At 42.7% G+C, this 27,060-nt stretch overlaps 1 protein-coding gene across 1 annotated transcript in view; it reads right to left on the minus strand.

Annotated features, from left to right (window-relative positions):
- The window catches only part of LRP4 (low density lipoprotein receptor-related protein 4), a 69,913-nt gene that overhangs the window by 28,552 nt on the left and 14,301 nt on the right, over positions 1 to 27,060 (minus strand). Inside the window, exons 2-3 of the mRNA XM_010282982.1 lie at positions 11,298 to 11,470; positions 1,371 to 1,487 (exon numbers count right to left, since the gene is read on the minus strand). Coding sequence (XP_010281284.1) covers positions 1,371 to 1,487; positions 11,298 to 11,470 — 290 coding nt within the window. The remainder of the gene's footprint in view (positions 1 to 1,370; positions 1,488 to 11,297; positions 11,471 to 27,060) is intronic.

Raw genomic sequence — 27,060 nt, forward strand, 5'->3', positions numbered from 1 at the left:
GGATGTCTTATTCACAGAACCTTGTCTTCCTCCTTTCATTAGTCTCCAAATCTTTTGATCACTCCCTTCTCCACTGTTGTCTTAGGTACAAGGGCATTGCAACTTATTCTGAAAAACAGAAGACTAAACAGACCCAGATCTAGATACCTTTCATTTGTGAAAGTCTTTGAATAAACTGCAAAACTGAGCTTAGTCCTGCGATCCAGAGCATCACATAGGATGTCAAACCCCTGAACCTTGATTCCCAGCCCATTGCCCAAAAGGGCAGGCAAAGATCAGGGGCATACTGATCAAAAAGTTAATTCATTTCCACTCAAGTATTGAACAGAAATACTTTACAGCTAAGAGCTTTATTTTTGCATTTTTTGAGATGTTGTTCCTCCATCAGAGCCACTCTGGAGCACCATGCACACAACTTTTGTAGAATTCAAGGGCTGTAGTGATGCTTACTAAGCTACTGCAACCATCTCAACCAGACAGCAAAACAGTTCTGCTCCTAACTGATGCCTGATGCCAGCCCTACCAACCAGTGCAGTTTCAGAGAAGCTGAAGCTCCAGTGCTACATAACATGCTGGTTCTCGGGCACATGCTGCCAAGTACGGACCTGACAATTTGTTGTGGAGAAGGAAAGTTGTAGCCCTGAACACCTTTTGCTCATGGAAGCCCACCACAACTAACCCTTGTTCTCAACACAAACGGGAAAGGAAGGGCTGAACTCCCAAGACTCAGGCAAAATTCCCTCCATTTTAACAATCTGTAGAAGCACAACGGCAGTGCTCACAGCTAGCAGCCTGCCATAGCAGCTCTTTTGAAGACAGCACCTCACATGGCAGCAGACAATCAGCTTTCAGGGTAGCTGGTCTTTGTGTGAGCAGCATCCCTACAGCACCTCCCTCTCCTCAGGGAGCTCCGTTTGAAGGGAGAGGATGCTGGGGACAGCCTGGCATAGCAGAAAAGTCAGACAGTGGAACCTGAAGCCAGAGGAAGTCAGCCAGACAGGCAGTTCAGTAGGATTTGGCAGGGGTTCGGTGTTTCCACGAACAGGGGAGGACATGAAGACCTCAGCTCAGGGAAGTGCTTCATGGGACATTAACTAGCAAGGCTGCAGGGCATAAACAGTTCTCCAGCTGGATGGAGAAGCATTCCCTCCCCCAGGACATGCAGCTGAACAGCAAGCCAGGTGCCAAGGCGGCAGGGCTTACAAACATCAGGTACACACCTCTGTCAGAGGCAGGATATAGCTTATTACAAGCCAAAGGTCTGATTCAGTGGATAAACTCTTAGATTCCTGTAATAAAAAGGGTCAACTTTCCCTGGCCATGGCAGGCAGGCACTGCACCCACTCTCTCCCCTCAGAGAAGTGACTTACGGCAGTCCTGTTCATCAGAATCATCCTCACAGTCATTGTCTCCATCGCAGACCCAGGACCGGCGGATACACTTCCCGTTGTCACAGTGGAAGTCCAAGGGGGAGCAAGTGGGCAGCACTGCAACAGCAAAGAAACACCTCATAGAACTGCAGCCAGCTTCCTTCCTGAAAGAGAAGTTCCTTCCCTCCTGAGGGGGGAGGGCTGCACATCTTAGAAACAAAAGACATAAAATTTCAAGTCATGATGAAGAGCTTCTCAGGCGGGGGGGCGAGGGTAGGTCTGTGGCTTGGCAGTCTCTTCTCCCCAGAGAAGCACTGACCTTTCCACAAAAAAGTGGCCACCACAATTCCCCCACTAAGCTCCTTTTTTCTCTTTCATCCCTGACCCTGCTGTCCTCCCATAACCACTCTTGTTTTATAAGAAGCAAAATTACATTACCAACATCTTTCCCGCATGCTTCCCAGTGCAGTCCATCCTGTTTCTATTACACAGTGAGTTCTTCAGAGTGAGAACTATCAGAAGGAATGTTTTTGGGAACAGGATTTTGCAAGGTACACGCTACAGTGTGTGTTCCAGCACGGGGAGTCCGCCAGCATTTTTGTCTAAAAAACCTGCATAGAGAAGCTTAGAGGCAGGATTCCACTGGTGGGGATAATTTGCTATACCTCAGGTGTGGGCAATAGAGTCCAAACCCTGCTAGAGGTCTCCAGAAGGGATGGAGGAATGGGGTAGACATGGGATGAATGCTTCCCTACCCAGGAGTTGCTGGCAATGGAGTGGAACCACAAATCCACAGCGTTTGAAGAGGCCTGGAGCCACAAAGCTGGAATTCAAGGGGGAGCATCAGCCCTGTCCTTCCCACCACAGATGAGAGGAACACTCAACCTCGGGAGGTTCATGCTTTTAAGTGCTGCCAGCTGCGGTAGGGAAGGGGCTGCTCAAGACTGTTCCTGACAGGTGTGTTCTCCAAAGAACAACGTTTGCTCAGCGATGCAAAGGGGTGAGGGCTGGAGAGGCTAGTGCCTGAAACCCTTTTATCCCAGCCCAGCTTGCTGACAGCATCTCCCATCTGTCACCAGGCAGGCCAGCCCTCTTCTGCTATGCTGCTATTTCTTCCCCTGCCAATGCTATCCTGGAGGTGGGAGCACGAGGGGAGAAGGGCGGGTAAAAGAAGAAGGTGAAGACAGCAGCCACACACACAAGGAGGAGGATTTAATAAAGAGAACAAATAGTCACATTTTCAGCTTTTCCAGTTTCCTCAATCCTCCATTTCCCCTTGGCCCAGGACTCTTGCCAATGTCCTGTGAAAGGACATGGATTACACTATACAGAATCATTCACTGCTTTCTGTAGCAAGTCCTCCAACATTTCTCACCAAGGGCCTGTCCTAGAAGCCTCCCACCCTAAGAATACACTACTGCAGTTAAATTCCAACTTGCTCTAAGATCTCTTTTCCTAACCACAAATTTAGATCATCTTCTCAGCCATCCCTGCAATATGGCAGGCGTAGGCATCTCTGTATCTGAGAGGACATCACAGCAGACGTCACTGCTCTCAACACTGAACCCTACACTAGGTGACAAAATACAGAATCTGGCACTGGCCCTTGGGAAAAAGTTTTTCCCATCACCTCCAGGATGCCCCGTGCAGATATGTGTCCAGGTCAGATACAGCTACTTCTAGGCCCCAGAGAGGTATGAAGAAGAGGAAAGCATGCAAATCTGTATTTTCACCCCACAGGTTTGACAGTACCCTTGTTTTCCAATGGTTGACCCATTTCCTTACATTGCGCTTCCCCTGAGCACTCCTGTGCTGCTGCATCAAAGTGGAGAGGGAGCTTCCCCTTCTTCCCCAGGGCAGGCAGAAAGGGGAAAACGCTCCAGTTCCCAAACTCTGCTTCCAAACAAAACCAAGACAAATTTATGGATTCAGAGCATCAGTCCCACAGATCAGCCCTCTCTCCCCCAAACACAACTTCTATACGTCGCATGCTGAGCAGACCTTCCCCGGCCTCAGCTGCAGTTTCAGGACTAAGACCATCCCCCCAGCATATGCTTTTCTGTCTGCTCTCCCTGGTCCCAGCGTGACTAATCACCAAAGGACTGCACAGGAGCCGCCTGGAAGGGAATTTGCATGCTGACTCTCCAGGGGAGAATTCTTCAGGCTCCCAGAGGGTTAGGCCATTAGCGCTGGTTCAGAGCCGATACCATTATCCCACTGAACTGCTGCACCCCTTCATGAAGTAATGACACAAAATGAAATTCCACCCCTACAGGGGAGCAGTTCAGCCACTTTCATACTCCCCCTAAATATAAAAATTGAGCTTCAAGCATGGGGTGGGAGAAGCAGGGGGAAGAGGGTGAAACACGAACCGTCACATACAAAGCAAGACCTAATTCCCACCCCAGCAGACAGCAAGTGTGTGCCAGCCCAGACAACACCGGGGGGAGATAAATCCCCTTCTACAGGAGCTCTCCTTTAATGGAGGAAGAAGAAACACAAACCCACTTAAGGCAAAAAACCCCTAATGAATGAAGGCTGATGTGTCATAGAGCAGAGGAACTGCCAATGGGATCAGCACAAGGATCCACGTAAACTCATAACCTGAATCTAACAATGGTAAGAAACAGATGCTTCAGAGGAAAAGGCAAGAAATTCCAGGAGCAGCTTTCACATGGGGGCAGCCTCTTCCTAACGCCCTCTTTCTCAGCTCTGCCCTCCCAGTCCACAATCCCTTCTCCCCATTAAAAAGCAAACTGCCTACACAGAAACATTCCTGTGTTTCCTTCTATTCATTCTAAACACATCAGGCTTCAGTTCCACTGTACAGCCCTTTGCTCTAGGGTTGTTATTATTCAGCCTTTCTGTTCGTCATTTATGACTTCATATTTTGATGAGTTTTACTCCAATGGAGTTAAAGCTGAGAGCATACCACTGGCCCAGAGTTAATGTTTAGTACTGTTGTAAATATATCCAAAATGTTTGGAAATTTGAAGTTAAAAGGAAATTTGAAAGTTAAGAGGTCACACTTAGGACATTTAAACAACCTGCATTATATTTTGTCCTGACATCAGGCAGCAGCTATACAATTTGGTGAGTGTAATTCTTTAACTCATATGACTCATTTTAAAAGCCACAATTCCATGGTCAGAAGAAGAGTACATGGCAATACAAATGAAGCAGTAGGAACTCCTTTCACTGCCAGAGAGGAAACAAGGCCTCTCTGAACAAGCTGGGTTAGAATCTAGAAGACTGGGAACAGAACCTCTATATTCTCTTCCCAACTTGATATTGATGCTCACATGACCATGGGACAGTTCTGTCTCTTTAGCCCCACTTCTCCAACCTGTGAAACGAAGGGTATTTATTACTTCCTAAGAAGGTGTAAGTCCTTCATAGACACTGCTTCTGCTGATGAGAAGGTAATCACAGATTGCACTAACATACTTTCACCACTACTCATAGCAGGATTAAGTAATACAACAGTAAACACAGTTAAGCCTCATTCCCCCTTCCCTGCTCAATTCCAGCTTGATCCCTCCATATCTATGCAAAGAAACGGTATTTTTCTAAAAGAGATAAGCAAAGGCAAGTCCTTGAAGACAGACAGATGCCCAGACAGACAGGGACTAACCTGCCTCCCCTGGCAGAGCAGAGAGGCAGGATGGGGAACAAGCCCAGGGAAGGGGATCCGGTGGGAAGAGCTAGGCTGGGCAGCAACAGCCCAAGAGAGCACATCTGTCAACTGACAGTGAGCAACACAAAAAGGCCTTTGAACTTCCAGCCATTTCCCTGAGCTCATCCCTCTGCATGGTCACACTGGACATCATCCAAGGTTTCAGCAAAGCTAGGTCTATCATAAGCCTGCTATTCCTCCCCCTCTCCCAACTCCTATTACACAGGGCGCTCTTTTATGGCCGAGCAGAACGGGAAGGGGGAGGGCGGGGGAAAAGGGAAGTTTATAAGGTGAAACGCAGATTCAATCACGTCCCACTGTCCTTTGAACACTTTATCCCTGTTGCCTGTGGTGAGCAGGTTGCTTTGTACCCAAGGACAGCAAGGACAGTTCAGAGCTTTGGAGCGCAGCAGCTTGAACAATACTGATTATTTCATTAGTCAAACCCTCGGTCGTGTGAAGAATGAGAATTTAAAAAATAAATACAAACTCAAAAAAAATTTCATGCTACCTACATTAGAGACAACTGCTGCTTGACCCCCAGCTATATCCACACTCATGCACGTGTATGAGCACATACATACACAGATCTGTTTGCTGAGATCACAGTGGGCAGGAAGTCCAGAAACAAGAATAAGGGACGTTAGTCCACTCTCAGGAAGAAATAGGAGACGCTACATTTTGGAAAATCTAGTTCCAGAATAACATAAAATGTTTTCAGTCGCACTGCTGAACTGTATTTAAGGATGTTGCTGGTCAAGAGAAAAAAAAAAAAGAAAGAAAAAACATTTTAAAAAGAATATTGGCACCCAATATTTCACAGCCCTTTGATCACAAGCGTGCTGCCTGAGGGGGCACTGCATTAATTCTCATGCCTTTGAAAGGAAACACACATACTCCAAGCCCAATAAAAAATGATGAAGTATGGTTGCAAATATGGAACTTGTGTCTTTTCAAGAGAAACTTGAACTCCTGTCAAGAGTTCCTAATTAGTAAAACTTGAAGTTTAGAAGTGACACTTCACCTGAGCTCCTGCATGTGAGCTCAAGATGGGTGATAAAGTGAAGGGCAGAGGGAAGATGATTCTTTTAAAGTTTCCATTAAAGACCTATGAGAATTTTAGCCTCACATCACCTCAAAAAATTTTGTTGTGGGACTGATAAGCAGGCTATACTGATAACCCTGTTCCTGGCAAGGAAGAGACCCTCTCCTGGGCTTGAATGAGTTGTAGCTCAACAGGAACTGCATAAATTTCCCAATGACATGGGAACAACAGACTACTTTCAGTCAGCTTTGAGGTAAAAGGAGTAAATTCTTCTTCAGTCCCTTTAAATGAAAAAGTATTGTACAACAGTGCATGGAGCTAAGCAAGCAAGTCTGTGTCCCAAGGAGCTACACATTTACAAGCTGATTAGGTATGATACAGATCCAAAATTCAGAGTAAGGAGGCTCTACTGGGAGATGGTTACGAGGGGATTTGGCATATCTTAGGAGAAACAGAACTATTTATCAATCCTCAGGCCAAGTTTACTCAGTTGTCCTTTCACCCTTGCCACAGGAAGTAAGACTCATTCACACCACGCTGGACTTCAAAGCACATGCAGGAGGGTAGAATGAAAACCATTCCTCCACTTGCATGCGGCTTTCGTTAGGGACAGGCCAAAGTAGTCTCTGTTGGCACACGGCAGGAAGGCAGCTGAGCTACTCTGTGCGTGTGTAGCAAGGGCTTCCAAGCCAGGCACTGTCAGCAAGCCAGAGAGCTGACACCAGAGAAAGTCTATGAAGCTGGCATGACAGCTGGGAGGCTGCTTATTACTATTATTACTACAGCACTCTGGCTTGTAAACATGATCCAGAGCAGGAAGCAAACATGTCATGGAATAATTGGCTCCCGTCACAGCAGGGCTGCAGATTTGCAAGAAAAACAGTTCCTGTCACAGAAAGGTAAGCAGAGGCAGGGCTCTCCCAAAAACAGCAGCAAAATACCCGAGAGGCAGACAATCTGAGGACACCAATACAAGTGGAAAATATTTATTGGGAAGTCAGACTGGGGAGTGCAGAAAGCGTAAAAGTTGAAGCAAAACTTAGTGCAACTGACTCAAAAAGTGGGAATTTGCTTTATCGTTTGTAATAGAACATTTTAAAAAAACCCAAACAAAAATCCACTTATATTTTAAGAATTCATCTCAAGACTGAAAATCTCTCTCAAAAGAAAGAAACGCTCCCTGTGTCTACTCCTGTTTTCATAGACGCAACAACTCTCCCACTGAGGATCTTGCTTTCTTACACAAGGTACATTTCAAGCCATCTGTCATGCTTTAACTGAAATGATAGCTGATTAGTTCAAGGCTAGAAAATTGCATTAATATAGAATTTAGTAAACTACTAAAGCATATACAGTGCTATGTAGACACAGATGAAAGATTGAATCCTGACTTGCTAAACTGATTTTCACCCTTCACCCCACCCTGGGTTTCACTCTCTTGCTTTACTAGGAGTCCAGCAGTCCAATGTCTTCCCATTCTCATCTCCCTTTCCCAAGGAAGTAGACAGAACTCTCTCAGGAACTCATCCTTGTCATTGTATTGGCTCACAGTATACATGTGGGCTGATACAAGCACAGTCACACCTTTATTTCTCTGGAAAGTTTGAACAGTCACAGAAGAAAAAAGAAAATCCTGTAACCCTGTAAGACCAACCTGAGGCAGACCAGGGACAATGTGGAATTCCTCACAATCACTTATGTTCATTCTTCAGATCAGAATAATCAACTACTAGATGATACTCTAATTCCTGTCTTTAAATCTTAGAGTTGTACTTCCAGATGTTGCTGAAAAACACTCCTGACAGCTTTAGCATCTCGGAAGAGTCCATATAAGTGGTTGCACAGACTTAAGTTCATGAATCAAAACAACTGGGCTCACCCCAGCATGAAGATTAGCCCCATGTTTTTTGAGGAATCTCACTGATTTCTTAATTGGGGCTTATAGGACAACCTCATCAGGACAACTCAAACCTACAGTTCATTATTTGTGTTAAGAAGAAATTCACCCATTTCAGACCTGGTATAAGTCAATAAAATAAATCAAGTTCAAAACAGAGAAGTTGTCCAAAATTTCACTCCAACCAGGTCACTGTATGCATGTCACAGACAGATGGCCAGGGAAGGAACAAAAATCTGTGAACTGACCATTCTCATATACTATGTGGAAGCATCAGTGCTGATTTGCAAGAAGCTTAAACTGATTTACAGGTTCACCTTGCTGTTCCAAGGAGCTCACACCCCACCCTTACTCTTGCACTCCTGCAGCCTTCTTTATGCTGGCACAGTCAAACAGATCAAATGGAAAGTTAACCCCACAAATGAGTATACCTTCACAAGGCTCCTGTGTGTCAAGCAAAAAAAGAGGTATTTAGCAAGTGAACTGCACTAGAAAAAAGTTCAAATGACATAATGACTATCTAAGGAAATAGCACAGACAACTACCAGGAACCTATACTGTAGAGTCAATCTAGTTCTTACAAGCTAACAATCTAGTTCTTACAAGCTGGACTCTTAATGAGAGCTACTCAGAGCAAGATTCAGTAGGCTTAATGGAGTAAGTGTTCCTAGAACCCCTCCACTAAAACCTCACTCATGTGCACTGAAGCCATGCATTTAGCATTTCTATAGAGTCCTTAGCCCCATTGCTTAACTTTTATTTTTGCTTTCTTCTCTCCAGTAAATTTCACTGAGCACTTCTGTCTGTCAGCTGAAAAAGTTCTCTTTGCATTTATCTTACTACAATGCAATACTTAAAAAGGCAGCTTATATTTCAGTCCTTACCCTTGAGTCACTTTTCTACTCTAAATGCAGCTCCTTCTCCCCCGTCCCATCTTGTCAATTCTACTGCCCTTCCCTGTACATGCTAGTTCACATCTCTTTCTAAATTGCAAAGAACTACAACACAAATCTTACTCCAAGTGAGAGGTTTAAATATTCCAATCTTACACATGCTGTTTTCTAGACAGCTCCCTTCACCTCAGCCTTATTCCTCCCTTTTCCTTGTTGGAGACTGTAAATTAAAGAGAGCAGAAGACAAGCTCAGTTTCTACATTCTCGGGCTCACTTGGTTGTCTGCCTCTACCTCATATACTTCCCAACCTCCAGTCCCAGGGCGCATCAGCTGATCACAGTTCACTGCTGCTCCCTAGTTTGCAGAGCTTCCATTCAAACCCGTATGGGCCACATTCCCCTAATATATTAAGGGATATACCATAACTACAGCGCAAGATCAAAAGGTACATCTAGCCCAGACCACAGAGACAGACCAGATGCAACAGCAGATTCCAAGAGAAGGATGTGAGAACGTAGTATGCCAGTAAATGTTCTTCCTCAGAAGACAAAAATCTTCATCTAGACGCGATACAAAGGTTTGTTGAACAAGAGGTGGTATATTCATCTTTAACAGACCTCAGTGGATTTTACATCCATAAACTTGTCAGATTGCTTTTGAGAACGTTTGAAATTTCAGAATCAATGTTCTGCGGCAAGGAGATCCCAGCTTAAGTACATATTGTACGAACAAGCAACTCTTGCTAACTTTCAACCATCTCCTGCTAGTTCCTATGGAAGGTCTTATCCCTCCTGCCCCCCAATCCCACCATACCTGCTTAGTTTAAAAACCTTTGGTGCTGGATTTTCTCGAAGTACAAAGTAGACCTTATCAAAAAGTGTGTCTTGTCTAAACAGTTACTGACTTTTTCACAGCATTTCAATAGATTTGTGGAGCATGACTTCCACTTACAAAAAAACAACCCAAACAAAAACCAAAAACAAAACCCAAAACCAAATAAAAAAAAACCAACCAACCTCCTCCCCCACCCCCAGTCACCTTCCGTGCTCAGTAAGAAGCCAGCACAACCATTTGAGTTATTGGGTATACCTTACCACTCCACATCCCATATTCCTGCTCAACTTCCCCTTTTTCAGCCAAAGCAGTTGTGTACAGCCTCCTCCCACTTGCTCTTTCAAGATTTTAATACTATTTCTTCAGTTCGCAGATCCTCATCTCCTCCTTCTTGAGCATGGCAAGTTCTCAAATTTGCACTTCTCTTCACAGGATGTAAACATGCAGGTTTTCCTTCCACTTTCTTTGATTTCTCCAGTTAAGGTCACTTTCTTTCCCAATAACCCTTTCACTAATCGTCTTTAAACCAAACATACATCACCTCAGTTTGCAGGTAACCTATTTTTAAAAACCCCATTTTTCACCCAAGGTTTTCCATGTTGCTCACTATTTGCAAAATTTTAAGAAACAAGAAGTGAGAAGGAAACAAATTTTCACAACACTGAGTTGAGATCTCTCACACTTAGGAAGAAGAGATTCTCCAAAAGAATATCTCAAAGATGAGGAAAGCTCCTTTCCTTTCAGAAGTCAACAGTGGAAACAAGAGAAGGCTAGAGAAACATCCAAGAGAGGAATATCAACTCCTCAATCATGTCCATCGACAGGAACCTCAAATCTTCAGCTTTAGGGAAACTTTCAGGAAAGGATTTTCATGAAATTGGGCCTTTTTTTCCCTCCCTTCAGTTCTATCAAGGTCTGTGGAATCCAAAGAGATGAGGGAAGGAAGCAACTTACTTCTGGCCCCAGGGGAAGAGGTTTTCTCTTCCAATTCATCTGTATCCTGCTAAACCCGCTAAGAGTGACATTTCTTATCAGTTCTCACCTAGCTGGGCTCAGCTACACAGATACACAGTAGCTGCAAGGTAACTTCTCTCCACTGATTCCAAGACCAATGATTACCATCCTCACCTTCTCCTTCCTTCATGGGGCAGCCAGGATAGAAACTAGAGTGTTACTTAAGGGGGAAGACACCCTCAATCCTGAATACACTTCTTCACACTGCTTATTTTCCATTAGGATTTATAGCAAAACCATGTAATTTAGTTCACAGATAGCGCTTTTGCAAGGCGGGGCGGGGGGGGAAGAGGTACTTTCCTGTATCCCTCCTTTCCCTCTAAAGCATTCAAATCCAACAGACATCTAAAACCAGCTGCAAAAGGCGGAGTTGGGCTTTCACTGTGCTTTATGTGAGTGGACACTGGTGCTGTTAAAGTATAGGAGTCATTCAAAAGTTTGTCACCTACAGTCTTAAACATTTGTCATACAAAAACTAGGATGTGCCTGTAAAACAGAGAAGCATCTACAGAAAAAAAGTTAAGACATTCAGTTTTCACAAACATATATCAAGAACGGTGTTCTTACTGCAGCCATCTTCATCGCTGTGGTCCCCACAGTCGTTGTCTCCATCACATTGCCACTGCGCAGGGATGCATGTGCATTCACCAAAAGCACTGACAGCACACGTGAAATGATTACGCCCACAGGAGCATTCGGTGTTACTTGTAACACCTGTAAAGGAACAAACAAAGAAAAAGCTGTTTTGAAGACATCTGTCTATTTTAGGGTAAATACATTAAATATAAAGTGACATCACAATTTTTCTCCATGTACACACTACATGTATGAACACATACCCTACTGCAAAGTAAAACATTCTCCCCCCTCACACTGTTGAAATAAGAGATCAAGTACTATGCAGTTTCCTGGAATGGGGCTATCTGAAGGCAACAGCAAATATCAACCTGCCAAAAAGACATCTGGGAATCAGTTAGCTGGAAAATAACTCAGCACTAGTCACAAGCAAATTCAAAGAACCTCAGGTATCAGAACACTCTTTTTGCTTCACAAACTCAGCCTTCTCCTAGAGCACAGTGCTGGTGGTGCTCCACTTAGTTCTGAAACCACAACAGAAGAGATAGCAAAGATTCTACGTCAGAGAGTTATCTGAGGTCTTCTCCAGACCCTGAACTTTCTAGATGCAAACCTTTTACATGTCACAGCTTTAGACATTTCAGATGCCAGTGAAAGAAAAAAAATACATCTTTTCTTTTTATCTGTAGAGATTAAACTGTGACATTATCCTGTGCATAACTGACATTTATGAAAGCAAGAAAAGAGGATTTTCAACTCTACAAACTGACCAAAGAAAATGCAGTCCAAATGTCAATATATATTCTGATAAGAACATTTTTTTCCAGCCTTAAAATTAGCTTAAGGAGCTCCCAAGCTTTTCTTCCCTCCCCCAGCTACACAACAATCCTCTGCACAACTCTGTCTCTCACCCCTGTACAAATGCAACTATTTATTATGTTATCCCACACATTCTCTTAATAAATCTCTGCTTTGAGAGACAATAGGCTATAGCGTTCCTCTCAAAAAGGAAAAGGTCATGCCTGAACTTGTGTCCGACATTATCTAGACAATCTATATAATCAATATCACTGTTAAACAAATTATTATTCTATCAATCAACAGCCCCCTCAGGCTAGTCTATGACTAGACTCTTTTTGCATAGTTCCTTCTTTCTGCAATTCAAACAAACCTAAAGCTCTCAGATTAAACAACACATCGTAAGGAAAGAAGTACAGAGGGATACCTGCCCCAAGTGGTAGTTATATATATCCTGAACTACTTGCATACTTTTTGATCTCATTTGTTACATCTAGTATATCTGTGATAAACCAGGAGATGTAGCAATCTAAGCAAAAAATAAAAAAGCCTCATAATTTCCTTATTTTCCATTCTAACTGAGAAAAGCAATATCTGCAAAATTTTATGTAACTATTCTGCAAACTCTCTCAACAGCAGAATTCCCTCCAGCAAAGACATCCACTTGTGCAAGTTAAGCTAAGATTTAATTTTAGAGGGGATGCACTTCTTCCTTGAGGAAGAATTCGAGGACAAGTTTCTTCTACAGCAAAACTGGCTGAGGAGGTTCTGGCAGCCCCTGCTGCCTGCTCCCAACTGCTACACTGCAGATTGCAAGGCCTCGCCACAGACTATTTTCCAAGCACATCCACAAATCAGTTACGGTATCTCCCTTCACAGACTGCCATGGGTGCAGTAAGCTTTTTATTCTTTTCCCCATCTCTGCTACAAGTTATCTTTGAAAGGTTTAGTAGAATACATAAATCTCAAGGTATTATTGCAGATGCTAGAGAAAGCAGCCAGTATCTGGTGTAACAAGGGACAGAGGCAGGAATAACAGAAGATGAATAAGGAACAGAAAGAAGGAAAGGCAAGTGAAAGGGGACAGAGTGATCAGATGCTCAAAGGACTTACCAGGTATGGTCAGGGCAAAGGCTGTCTCAAAAAGACAGCAAGTGGGTGATTTAGAGTCAGAATTAAAATAAATAAATAAGTAAATAAATAAAGCAGCACAGATATCCCTAAGGAAAAGCAACGAATCATCTATGCAACATATCTGGCTATTAGAAATAAACACAAGGAAATTCAGAAGAACCACAAACCTCCCCAAAAATCAAACAGGTTCTTTCAAACTGGCAGCACAGGAAATTCAGCACAAACCACCTTCTGCTGTTGCCTACCACTACTTAACAAAGGCAGAACTAGCTGTATATTGTATCCCAGGTAGCTGCTGTTTAAATCACCTTTTCCAAAGCAATTTTTCTACCATTATCCTCAACAGTACTCCAAAGCACTTATCCCAGCTACTTTAAGCTCCAATACCCCTTCCTGTTTGAGTACACCAAGACAATCATCATCATTACTCCTAGAAAATGACAAATAACAAAAGTATTAGTGACTGGCTCTATCTTGCCCAGGCTCCACGATGTCTTCGGGTAGATTCACCAACAGGAAAAGATCAAAACTCAAGGCAATCAATTCTTAAACAGGGAGAATATGTTTAATAATTTACTTCTGGATAAGCACAAATGAGACAGTTGGGGAAAAAAGCACAAGCAAGTTATTTTAGCTCCTCAACAGCAGCATGAAGATAGAGTTCTGTAAGAGCAGAGAAAAGAGCACAGAAAGAATTAGCGCAGCTGTCCCAGTCTGCAAACTGAAGCTTAATGTGCTGTATTGTCAAGCACACAGTTATCTTCAAAAGTTGCTACTAATATCAGGTTATGTATATACACATATATATTAAATCTGTTCTTCCCACCTCATTAAAGTTGTTATGTTCAGCCATCTCTGGCTTGTGTTTTTACCATGCTATAGAAACTGCTGGAAGCTGAAGGATACGTTATGACCTAGATAGCAACACTTTCTCACATGCACTAGCCTGTATCTGTAGTACTGTTCTGTAAGCATACTTTGCTTAACTAGTCCAAATTCTAATCTCTGAATCTAATACTTTGTGATCTGTGACCTTAAGGGTAACTAACCTTCTAGTTGTTATAGTGATGCATTTTTATAAGTCATGATTTACCCTAGTCTTACACTTGGACAAGTATAGCACATTACTGTTTGGAGAGCATACTAATTCCAACTTGTAAACAGTATCAGAAGAACCAGTCCTGGATGAATAGTCTTCATCCACGAAAAAGAACAGGTTGAATGAAACCTGGGACCCCTTGCAGACAGCAGGGATTTTCTCAGTGATTTCAGTGTGGATAGTATTCTACACTTGGTGTCCCGCAATTATTTCCCACTGCTCAGAGCTCCAGTGACATTACGCTGTAACTGTATCTGTAACAGCAGAGGACCAGGAAGGATACAGATGAGAAGCATGTTTTCTCCAACTCCCTCAAAGGCAAGCAGGAGTAGTGCATTTGGTGCAAGAAGCTTCAATGGAAGACTTACTCTTTAACGTCAGGCTCTCGTTAAACACAGGGAGTATGAGACAGAAGACTAACCAAGCACGCATTAGGGTGGAACATGAGCCTCCGGTGTCATGTTTCAACTCCAGTTAATCAGGGGTCCAGGAACAGGACGTAAGTCAGCACTTGCCGTTCAGGCAACTGGACCAACAATCAAAGCAGACGTATCTACTTACACTTCTGCACATTCTTCTGGAGCAGGAACAATGAGGGGTACCTCTGGGCTTAGCTACGACAAACATTTTTGCTAAAACTTTTCATCACACTGCAGGCTCGGACATTTTACCAACCCTCTGTATTCAAACATCATTTCACTTATGCAGGAGGCAAAAACTTGACATATTTTAACAATGCAATACATATAAAACAATACACAAAAGCTAAACAGAGGCATTACCATGTGCTGAGCTGACATCACTCAACCTTCCTGGCCTCTCTTGATACCTCGTGTGACCCACCACACACTACTCTCTCACTTGCCCATGTCTACAAGCAACCAAAAAAACCATCTTCACTGTCTGTAGTTTGGTTGTCTCCAGATGCAATAGCAGCAGGATCTGGTAACCAAAGAGTTTTCATAGCAAAGTATTATACAAACAGCCTCCCGATTTTAAAAACAGGAAGTCAGTCTAAACACAGGCCTCATACTTAACATCTGCCAGCCCCTTAAATTTAGCATGGTATGCTCAGTTTCTTCAGATTCCTTCTGAATACCCTCCCCATCTTCATGGGTATCTGACAAATGAAACGTCTCCTGAGGGAAGGTGTGGTCCCCCGTCCCTCCTCCTTAAAAAGATAGTTAGGATCTTTGTAATTTTATGTCTAAAGTTGGCAAAACAGTTATGTCATTTCTGGCTGAAAAGCAAAAGTCAATAATCACCCTGTTATTTCTGCACATCTTTGGCGGGGGTGGAGTGGGGAAGGTTGCTTAAACAATAAGTTGTTACTCTGCTCCCTCCCCCCAGCAACTCTTCATTAGGCCAAATAATATAGCCCATAAAGAAAAAACTAATATACAAAGCTTCATTTTGCTGATGAGATCACTTGCAACTCTCAGAGCTATTACACATTGGCCCTGTATTTGCCACAGATTCACTGACATATTGACATTACAAACGAAGCTTAAGTAAACAGAGTAATTACCAAACTGAACTCTATAGCCTTTGTTTTGTTAGGGACAGCAGATTTCTAGGGGAAAGTGAAAATACTGTTTCTTTTAATTCCTGATGGCATGCTTTCCCCCAAAAGGAGAGATGCTAATTCTATCTTCAGTAAAAATAGTAACAGATGGCAGCTCTTACCAGTACTTTGTGGTAATTCAACCTTCTACAGGCTGTTGCTTCAGCATGGAATCATGTAACAGCCCAGATTGGAAGGGACCTCGAAAGATCACCTGGTGCAACCTAATGTGAGAAAGGGAGCCTAGATGAGATTGTCTAGCACCTTGTCCAGTCGCATCTCAACAACCTCCAGCAATGGGGACTCTAACACATCCCTGGGGAGGTAGTTCCAGTGAATGATTGTTCTTACTGTAAAAAATTTCTTTCTTATGTCCAGATGAACATGTTCCTGCTCTTCAGGGTCCATCAGCTCTGTCAGGCCCTGGCAGCATTCTAGCAATAGCAGGATTTTTTCACAGTTCCATAATATGGATGAAGTTTCCTCAAACGAATGTTGACGAAGAATACTGCATGAACAACTGCCAAAGATCCTGGCATCTGTGGTCAACACCACTCTGCCTTTCCACATTTTCTTTCTTTCCAGGTACTAAGAACTGAGTACATAAGAGACTGTTCCACTCCACACCACCCTGTTAGTTGCATCTTCTCCCCTTCAACCTAACACAGAAATTCTTGCTGTTATTTTTTTAAAGTAGTAATATTAAATTCACAACCATCAGTTTACTTGCACCATCCTGCAATTCTGCATACACCTGTAACACAGGGTAGCATAGCCAACCATAGCTAAATATCCATTTAGTTCTTCTATACTGCAAGGAAAATAGCACCAACAGTTTTAGAAAACCCAGAACTACAAAAATATTTGGCATGATTTACAGTTGCAGACTGTTCAATTCAGAATCGGAAGCCTCCAGAAGGAGCAATCACTCTTTTGGTCCAGGACTGAGTAACATATGTCCCCTCCATAGACAGGCAGCTAACTCCGCATTTCATGGCCTACGGAAGACCTTCAATGGAAGGCAGAGATCTTTCTGCAACTTCCATTACTACAAAAGATACAACCAAAAAGATGACAGTACCAGCTTTTGTAATTTTAATCCTACCATATAAAAATCCCTGGCAGAGGATAGAAAGTATACTTGGATATTGAACGGGTGTGAAAATACAGTACAATATACAAAATCACAGTTACAGTGACAAACAGGAAAAAAAACAGGACTATGTAGAAGAATTGGAATATGAATAATACAATAAAAGGGAAAATGAGCGAAAGAAAGTCCTAATGGTGATGGGCATAAGGCTGTGATTTTTTTCCCCAGAGGAAGTGTGGAAGGGTATCACCAGAAGCATTTTTTAACAAATTTGGACTAAGCATCAGAATATTTTGCCCTGGCTTCAACAGATGCCCTTCATTTCTTATTTATGTATTTTAAGAACCCATGAGCATCTGACTGTTTACTCAGGGTTTAAATTAGTGAATTCTACAGCATAGCCTTTAATAGCCTCTTTAACACCTTGCACACCTGTTGTTAGAAGGCCCGTGTCAGATACCATTTTCTCTCTTTCTCCACTTTCAGGCCAGGCTCACTTTTGCGTTCCCATCACATACACACCTTGATGAAAGCACACCTTGGATATTTCAGATGGCCTTGAAATTAGTTCAGTTGATACATTTTCCTTCTTCATCCATTACTCCCCTGAGTGTTTCTACAGCAAAGCAGCTCAGCTTTCTTTGCTTGCCTATCTTGAGGGAAAATGAAAATTTTTGATTCATCTCTCTTACCCAAATAGCAGTTTCCACTGAAGGAAAGTACAGTTAATCCAGCTTTAGAAGAGGGATTTGCTGACCATTGTTTAAGCCCAGAGCTCTGCTGGCAGACATAGCAAAGGCAACATTACAGCACAACAGTCTGATGTCAGAAGGGGCACCACGCACTGATAAAAGCCAACAGGGTTTTTTTTCTTTTTTTACTGCCATTATGGAAGTATCTGAAGCAGTTCTGACTGGGTAGTCACATGGTTTCCAAGTATTTGATGCCTGCCTAGAGTAAAATGAACCTCACTAGGAAGAGCAACCCAAAAGTTTTCAAAGCTTTAAACAGAACTGTTGCAGTTTTGTTTGAGGAAGAATGTGATAGTGGTTAAGTTTAAAAAAATAATAATAATTAAAAGAAAACAAAACCAAACACAGAAACACAACCACACCAACCAGAGAAGAGAGGGCGAAGATGCTACAGGTTTTTTTGTAATTGTGTATTGTGTCTACTTTGGCAGTTTCCAAGTGACAATGAAAGTCTGCTTACAGGTTCCCCTCTCAATTTGCAAAAACAGTGATACCTCAGTCCTGAAGCTGGTTCTCAATTAAACACATGGCTGAATAAGGTTCTATGGAGAGGCACCCTATCAAGCACAACAGGCCTTCAGTATTCATATTAAACTGCACAACCATGCAGGTTAGACCTGAAAAATGTTACACTTGATACGGCAAAAAATAGGAAACATAAGGAAGAGAAATTCCACAGGTCATTTGCTAATTAGGACCTAAAGAAAATAAGGGGTGCAACAACAGTACAAACTGAGTTAGTGTTTGTTGCAATGGGTGTATGCATGAGGTAGATAGGAACAGAAGTCATATTTTCAGAAATACCACATGGGTCAAGAGATACAAGGCCTTTAAAAACATATTTGAGCCTCTGAGGCCCAATTCTGATCCCACAGAAGTAAAGCTACCAACCCCACTGAAAACCTCACTCTGCACCCAGGGAATAGGAAAGCATTTCTAGAAACAACTGTTGAAAAAGAAATACTGAAGAAGGATTTAATTTGAACATAAAAAGCCTCAAGGATCAAGAAGCAATTGTTACAGTTCCTTTTCCTAAATCATTCAAGTCATAAACAAACACTTTGCAATAAACAACATGATTATAACCAAGGTCTCCAGATACTCATCCTACCTCTATATGTTTCTTGACAGAATTATTTCTCTCCCTTTAGAAGTGGGGATGCTGCTATTACATCAGCACAGTGTACTAAGGCTTAATGTTTAATGTGTGTTTCTATATATGCAGAGTCTTTGAACAGAAGACGCAGCTGAATGGACATTGCCATGAAATCCTACTCAAAAACCAATTCAACTTGGCTTGGTTACCAGCACACACAGATCAAAAAATCAGCTGAAGTGTGACAAACAAAAGACCATGAGAAACGGCAGCACGTCAATCTGCAGGGGGTAGAGATGGGTAGTAGGTATCAAAGGATCAGCATTAGATCCAGTCCCATTAAATAACTTCCTTAATGATTTGGAAGAGAGAATAGGTATCATGCTAAAGGAGCCTGCAAATGATACCAAAATAGGAAACATTCTTCTGTAACACCCCAGAGGAAAAAGAAATAACATAGGAGGGACCTTAGAAGATTAGAATTATGGGCAGGAAATTAAGATTCAATCTTTTTAAAAAAATTTTTTTAAAAGCTAGTGCATCTGGTAGAAAATAATTTGAAACAGATTCTCAAATGAAAAGAAAAATCTGGGATGCAGCAATGCCTGGAGAAATCAAGGAGCAATAATAAAAGACAAGCTAGCCCTTGGTTTATGTTATGACACAATATGGCAGCCAAAAAAATACTTTAGGCTAAATATGCGCAAGTCATGCATCATACTTCATGCATCATGAAGGAATAACATTGAACAGGCTGCCCAGAGAGGTGCTGGAGTCACCATCACTGGAAGTATTTAAAAAATGTGTGGACATGCCACTTCGGGAGATGGTTTAGTGGGCATGGTGGTGCTGCATTGATGGTTGGACTTGATGATCTTAACGGTCTTTTTCCAATCTTAATGATTCTGTGACTCTCTGTGCAGAATAGGGGTATAAGCTTGAATTCCACACTGAGGCTGAAATAGGGAATCTAAACATATCCTAACCACAGCAACAAAAAGTTTATCAAAGGTCTGTTATGGCACACTGCTCCCTCCAGACTTCAAACAGATTTTGTCTGAAGCTTGAACCAACATGGCTTCCCCCCCCCCCGCTGCTGACTGTTTAGTTCTTGAAGTCTGACAAAAGGCAGCAACCATCAATTCTGTGTTTTTTTTCTAAATAGGACTTTTATTATGCCCTGTTTCCCGAGCAACCCCTCATTTGCCCATGGAAATAGCTCAATGGTGGACAACCCACAAAGTCCCAGTATAGGAACAGGAACCAGTCAACCACCAAATCATGTTAAGCACGCTAAAATCTCAGCCGAACGTCCTTGTCCAAAGATGGGCAAGAAGTATCAGGTAGGCAACTATTTCCAAGTGACTGAGGAATTCTATAAGGCAAGGCCAGACAGGAGGAAGTCATATCTGAGTAACTTCCCGCCCTCCATCCCCGGCCCACTCTTCAGGTTCCTATACCTATCTGTCCTGGTAACACCAGAACTACTCTGTAAGAACATCAGGACTCTGGTTTCCAGATCTTTTGACTGAAATGTGACCACACTGATGCCTTTTGCATATTTACTTGCCATTAAATGGCAAATGTCCCACTTTCCCTAACTACAAAGTTCCCACAAATATTTGCAGCTGGCAGAGGAGGCTCCGCATGCCTGCCAATCACTGCCGCCATACAAGAAACCAAGCACTGTATCAGCCTGCTTCAGGTGTCATGTACAATGTCACTACAGATATCTTTTAGAAAGAGCTTTGAATCTTTCAAAAGATCACAAATCAGGATGATGGTTCTCCCATTCTCTCTAAAGGTGTGTTCAAAAACATTAGATAGTGGGAGCATCTGTTTTCACCTTCACAGATTCTTGGTGAAACAAAGACCACAGAAAGTCATGATCTGCAGTACACCACCTCTGACATTCTGCTTCTCACCTCCAAGGCCCTTACTGGAAGGGACTCAGCCTCCTAAATCCTTTTAACCCATGTATTTGCATATTCTCTGTGGACTAATTCATTTTTCCTACATATAAAGTTGGATTCCAAGGAGCAAGAGCATTATGCTTCCCATCTCATGAAATTTCCATCCTGTTACTGTTAAAAGCATCCCTTCAGCCCTGACATTTCATTATCTTTAGATTTTCTCTTAAGCAAGAGAGTGTTTCATCTATATTGTATTATGAAGTGCAGAGTGATACATGAAGGATGCCATCAAGAAACACGCTTGGCTGATTTTAGCCTGGAGTGGCATTTGCTTACATAGCTGCAAGCTCATGTGCAACTGCATGTCAATAGAGAACTACAGTGAAGAATCCAAGGGACAGATAGAAAATGGTCACTCACAGCACTAAATTACTTGTCATGCAGGACCATTCCACTCAAGCACATTAAACAGAAATTAACTACTACCCAGAAATGGACAGAATAATGAAAGGTTGCTGCCACATAACATCATTCAGAAATATCATCATCCGCCCTACAACAGTGCGGGAATGTTTAGCTGGACCACCAGGGCCTGGCAGGCAGAACTATGTGACTCAAACCCTTTCAGAATACACACACACTTAGACAAACACTTTAAAATACTACCCTAAGCCTACATCATGCTTTGCAAGAATTAGTCACCTCAGCAACATGAGACACATAACTTTCCATTTCTTTCACTGTATTTTTTTTTTTAAAACCACACACTAACAACCTCTATCCTTTCCTGTCCCACAAGGGTTGTGAACAATTTACTGCTCATTTATCATGAATCATACAGTACAGCAGACACTGAAATTTAGAAAATAATGGCACATCAGCAGAAATGTTACCAGGAGACCTTCATGATACCAGACAATTGCTAACTACCAGCTAGAGAAGGAACCTGCTGTTTTAAAGAGACAATCTATAGGAAAAAGGTACTTCTGATGTTACTGCACCTACTTCAATCACCAAAGCGTTTCACTAGCATGACAGTGCATGAGAATGAAGCTCACTAGCAGTCAGAAACCCTTCTACTATATCAAAGTTCCTGGAGATAAGTCATTGATCAGGACTAGTGAAACACTAAAGTTTGTTTTCCCAGTTACAGGACAGAAAACATTTTAACTTCCATAAGCTTTCCTTTAATTTTTCCATTACTTCATAGACAGAAGGATTTCTCTCATCCTTCTCTTCTGCAACTAAATTAAAATGAGGAAACAAAGGGAAAGAGGTAAAGAGGCGTAAGAACACTATTGACATTTGTTGGGACAATACAAGGAATGGTCCAAAGAGAAAAAAGCCAAGCAGCTTTGATTTTGGACAAAGTGCACCTACTCTCCTAAAGGCAAAGCACCACTTCAATCAAATGCTGCCACTTACAGCCTTCAGAAGGAAGAACTTGGGCAAAGCAGGCTCTCGCTGAGTCCCCAGGAATAGAGCCCTGCTCTCTTTCACACACACAGACAGTGTTCTGTGAAAGGTTTGCTTCAATCACTGCTGTCCCTGAAGTGTACCGTAGATCTACTCAAGTTAGCTTTGAACTAGCTAACTTGGGTTTTGGTGGCAGTAAATCACAAAAGCACAAAGCTGCAATCCACCTGCAGAAGTCCCCAAAAGCAGTAGAGTAAATACTTGAAGCACTTACCCTACAGTGAGCCTTACACTACCTCAGCTACAGGGGCACCCAAGGTTTACTACAGTCACAGCAAGGATATGCTCTGTCACTTCTGGGAAATGACCTGGAAGAATCAGAACTTCAGAGCTATTTCAGAAATTCTGAAGCTTTGCAATCTTCCCCCTTCACTGAATGGAGATGAATGCAAGCAGCCTACAACACAAAATGAAAAACAGCTTGGCATCTGTCACTCATAACAGCAATATGAGAAAGCAAAGGTTTAATTTGCATCCGTGCATTCCTCCCTCTTCTACTTCACTTCCCTTAGTTTAAGTAACTCAAGTATTAACTTTTAAGGCAAACAAACTTTCAGTACTTTTCCAACATGCACTCGTTTCTACTCCCATTCCTGTCATGTCCTCTTCCAAGCTGCGAGCGTCTTTGGGATTCCACTGAATCTGTTGCTTAAGAGCTGAGAAAGACAGCGCTCATCTCACTGTGCATGCACTAACTCTGCCTGACTCGAGCTAAAAAACAGGCAAACAAAACCTCACTCAGTTTTCAGTCTTATATAGGATGGCTATACATCTTCCTGTCTGCATATACTCTTGAACAGTAATGGCCTCCAACTCTGGTAGATGCTACTGAAGAACCAGTTACAGGTCAGAGCATTAAGGAATACTGAAATTAATGCCAATTTATTTTAATCTACTGTCTGTAAACTATTTAATTACAGCTTCACAAGAGCTAAGCTGTCTTGAGGTAGGGGAGGCTAGGAAAATGGAGTGGTCAAAAGAGGACAGCTAAGAGGAAGAAGCACTACTGCCATCTTTGCCTGAGAAGTAGCACTCAGAGGCTTTAGGGAACCAAAAAAAAACCCTAGAAGTGGTATTTTTTCAAGCTGGGTTGCAAGGATTAAAGCCTGGTAAATTGGGAAAATTCAGAACACAAAGCATCCTATGCAGCCACCCCCCTTACCACAGATTCTCTAAGAAATTGGCTCCTTTCTCTTTAGATTCAGAAGCTTCTTGAACTTCTAGCTTTCTCTCCCACACTACTTATGATCTTCATTAATTACTGCATCAGTGCTTGTCCAGTGCTCTCTTGATTTACAAAGCACCCATAATCTTGCTCACAACACATTCAGAAGCCATTTTTGACCTGGCCTTCAAGGTTTCACCCTGCATTGTCTCTCTGAAACATGTGAAGCAAGTTTGTCCCACAGGAAATTATCAGCCAGCCTCTTTCATCTTCCAGGCACTGGACTAGCTGCAAGGACTTCTGCTCTTCAGAACATATGCCCAACTTTCCCCAAAACAAGAACCGAAAACATTATTTTGTTCATTTAACCTAATCAAGACAAAAGGCAAGGTCCTCTGTCTTGATCAGTCCCAGAACACATCAACATGGATAGTCATACACTTCTTTTCAGAAGATAAAAATGCAAGCCTTGTAAAGGCCTCCTTTTCAGGGAACCTAATGTTCTAGCTTGACTGCAGTAGTCCAAGCACATAACGCAATGAGACAAGTTCTGCCTCCAAAAAAGCCCATTTTGGCTTTTGTGGGCTGCAGTCATTCTTCCCATCATTATGGCATGACACAGAAAAGGCCAGGTTCATGGACAAGACAGAGACTGTTCTCTTACAAGGTCATTTTAAGGAGTTTATTTTGGTCTTTTATAGAGAGGCCATCATGTTAGCAGAAGAGTATCTGAGCTTTGTAGCTTTCCAGCTCTCTGCCACCAAGAGACTGGGAAGCCAACCACAACAGCTCTGCTTAGCAGAGGAGTTCTCCAGGGAAGGGATAGGATACACAGTGTGGTTTTATGGCAATAAGGAGGCAGAAGCTCATTTTTGCAATCCCACAGGCAGGAGGACTTCAAAAGCACAAACCACAAGATAAAGGGAGCTATCTTGGGACAAAGAGAGTTGTTCTGTACATCGTTTTCTAAAAAATAACCCCACACATGATATTATGTTGCCCTCAGAGGATAAGCAGCAAAGGGGCAATTATTAACTGGCCAGACTGAGCTGGAAGAACAGGGTTGGGCCTGGCAAAAGAAGAGGTACCACACAACCACAAAGACATCACAGCAACCGTGCTGCCTACCAGAGAACTGGATTAACTTAAAAGTAAAAAAAGAGACCTTTACCAGTAACTTTTTTTTACTCTCTCTATATACACACACACACATATATATACACACACGTGCACTCAAAAACACAAGCTCAACACAAATATGTTTTATGGGCTCAGATGGGATAAGTTCTTTCCAATAGAACTGCCAACAGGAAAAACAAGAACGCCAGTGCTGGGGTTACTGCAGAGTAGCTATGCTGTACATCAGCCCCTATTCAGCCCACCCGCATTCATTTGCTTTCTAGGCAGCTCACGAAGCACTGACCTACACCTCCCACAGCGCCTGGACTTCAGACTCCTTTGCAACACTTAGAAAGTAGTCCCAAAACTCCCCCTCTGCTTCAACTGGAAGTCCCAGATGCTGCCTCTACAAACCCGTAAGCTCCACAGTTCATTCATACTTACACCCCAGAAAAATTAACAATACTGATAAACACCCAAAGATCCCTTACAGCCAATTTCATATTGTTCGCATTAGGTTTCATCCTCACCTTCAATGAAATAACAGCAATAGCACTGAGGCAGGGGGACGACGATGCACAAAAAGTAAACCGGCCTAATTATGGATTTGTATCTTTGTAGGTATGTGTGTGGCCTCCACTACTACAGTGTCAGAGTGCCTTTTTCTACTAATGAGCAATTTCAGCACCTCTGAAAAGTTGGGAAGTTATTATCTTCAATTCAGAAGCAGAAAATGGAAGTCCAGCCGCACAGATCTACAAGTATTTGGGTGCCTAAGACATTTAAAATCAGTGGAAAATTAGACATTTAACTATCATTACACATCTGGCCAAAGAGATTTAGACTTGACTCTCAGTATTGCAAAGTACTCATACCTCCCACCGCAGGCACTCTTCATGCTTGGAAACCTGAGCCCTAAGTGACTTCCCAAAGAGCTTGTGGCCAAACTGAGAAATTAACATAGACCCTACCCGGTCCCAGTCCACTTCTTAACCAGGGCACAATTTGCCCTGCCCTACCTAGGTCCTCACTCCAGAGAGCTTATTAAAACAAACTTGCAGGAAATCAAAGTCACTATTGCACAAATGTGGAAGGATTTACACACGCTGCTTGGGAAGTCAAAATAACACCTCCTGCTCTACTTCACCAGTCTGCTCTCCTATGCTCCCTGACCCAAATTAAGTCAGATCCAAGTACTGCTTCCCCAAAAAAAGGTCAGAGCCAGGCTTCTGAGACCCTCCTGGGGGTCCCAAGTTCCTGTATTAGCCTTACAATTATTAAAAGGCCAACATTAAAGGAAGTCCAGCCCTGAGGCCACTGTTGATCTAATAAACACTGGAATTGGATTTCTTCTCAGTGAAGAGCCTGCCCGCGTGATGGCACAAAGCCAACATTTAAATGCTACTGTTGCTCAGAGCCCTAAATTAGTTTTGGATCTGGGGAGTTTGCCTTGAGCTACAGCCAAAAGAAACATAGGAACTGGAGGGAAATTTGTTAAACGTTAACAGAGCTGCAGGAAAGGACTACAGCAGGACTAGTAGGTGGCAGGGAGGAAGGAGAGGAAGCCACAAACAAACAGGAGAAACAGAAATAAGAAGCAAGACATGGGAAGTGAGCGACAAACAAGACGATTCTTGTACGCAAGTGACTCCCCTGTCCAACTCCCCCACTTAGTTGTCTGAACAGCAGACTTTAGGTCCCATCTGCTTATAGGTTTTTTTTGTAACTACAGTGATTCTCATCTACCTTCCTCTCTCCACGTTCAAAATACATAATAAGAATCTGAGGAAACTCTGTTAGCTCCTTGGCTATGTCAGTGCTGAGTTACCATGAAACTTGACTCTCATCCTTGGTCAGCTAAGAGCAGATGGGTATTTCCAGTCTCCGTGGCTGGGATCTCGACAGATCCCGTGTTCTCAGAGGGAGTGGTGCAGCTGCCTGCAGAAGCAGCTTTTGCAGCAGGCTCTCTTCATGAAGAGGATGCAGTGAAAACAGTGCAAGTCCCTGTCTGTTCATGCTGTTCTCCATTTTACTGATGAATTGTAGGGACACAGCACAATGCCCTTCTTCCCTTGAATACTCAAACACTCAATCCAAAATGTCTGTGCAGAGAGAGTTTAAAGATACTCCCATTTTGACTTCTGTTTCCCTCTCCTCTTCCTAATAGGAAAGAGCTGAGCATGAAGACTCTCCTATTTGACAGTTGCTTCCTGTGAAGCCCAGCCAGTGAGGGCACAACCTGCATTAGTAGCTTCTGATGGAAGTGACCAGAGATGCAGGACAAGAAAAAGGAAGATCAGCAACTTCGGTCTCAGAAAGCTCCTCCTGCCTCCACAATTCCTTCTCACTTGAAGAGGTGAATTGGAAGGAATGAGGAGCTTTAGATAGCAAAACCCGATCCCTATGTCATCTTCCCAGGGCCCACAAAGGACCTTTGTTTGCTCCAACTGTATCTCTGCTCCTTCCACCTCTCTACAGAAACATTTCCAAGCCAGTGGGCGCACATGTGCCCAGGGTGCTACAGAATAGGATAAAACAACTAGAG

This window comes from Phaethon lepturus, unplaced genomic scaffold, assembly GCF_000687285.1.
Source record: "Phaethon lepturus isolate BGI_N335 unplaced genomic scaffold, ASM68728v1 scaffold25472, whole genome shotgun sequence".
NCBI lineage: Eukaryota > Metazoa > Chordata > Aves > Phaethontiformes > Phaethontidae > Phaethon > Phaethon lepturus.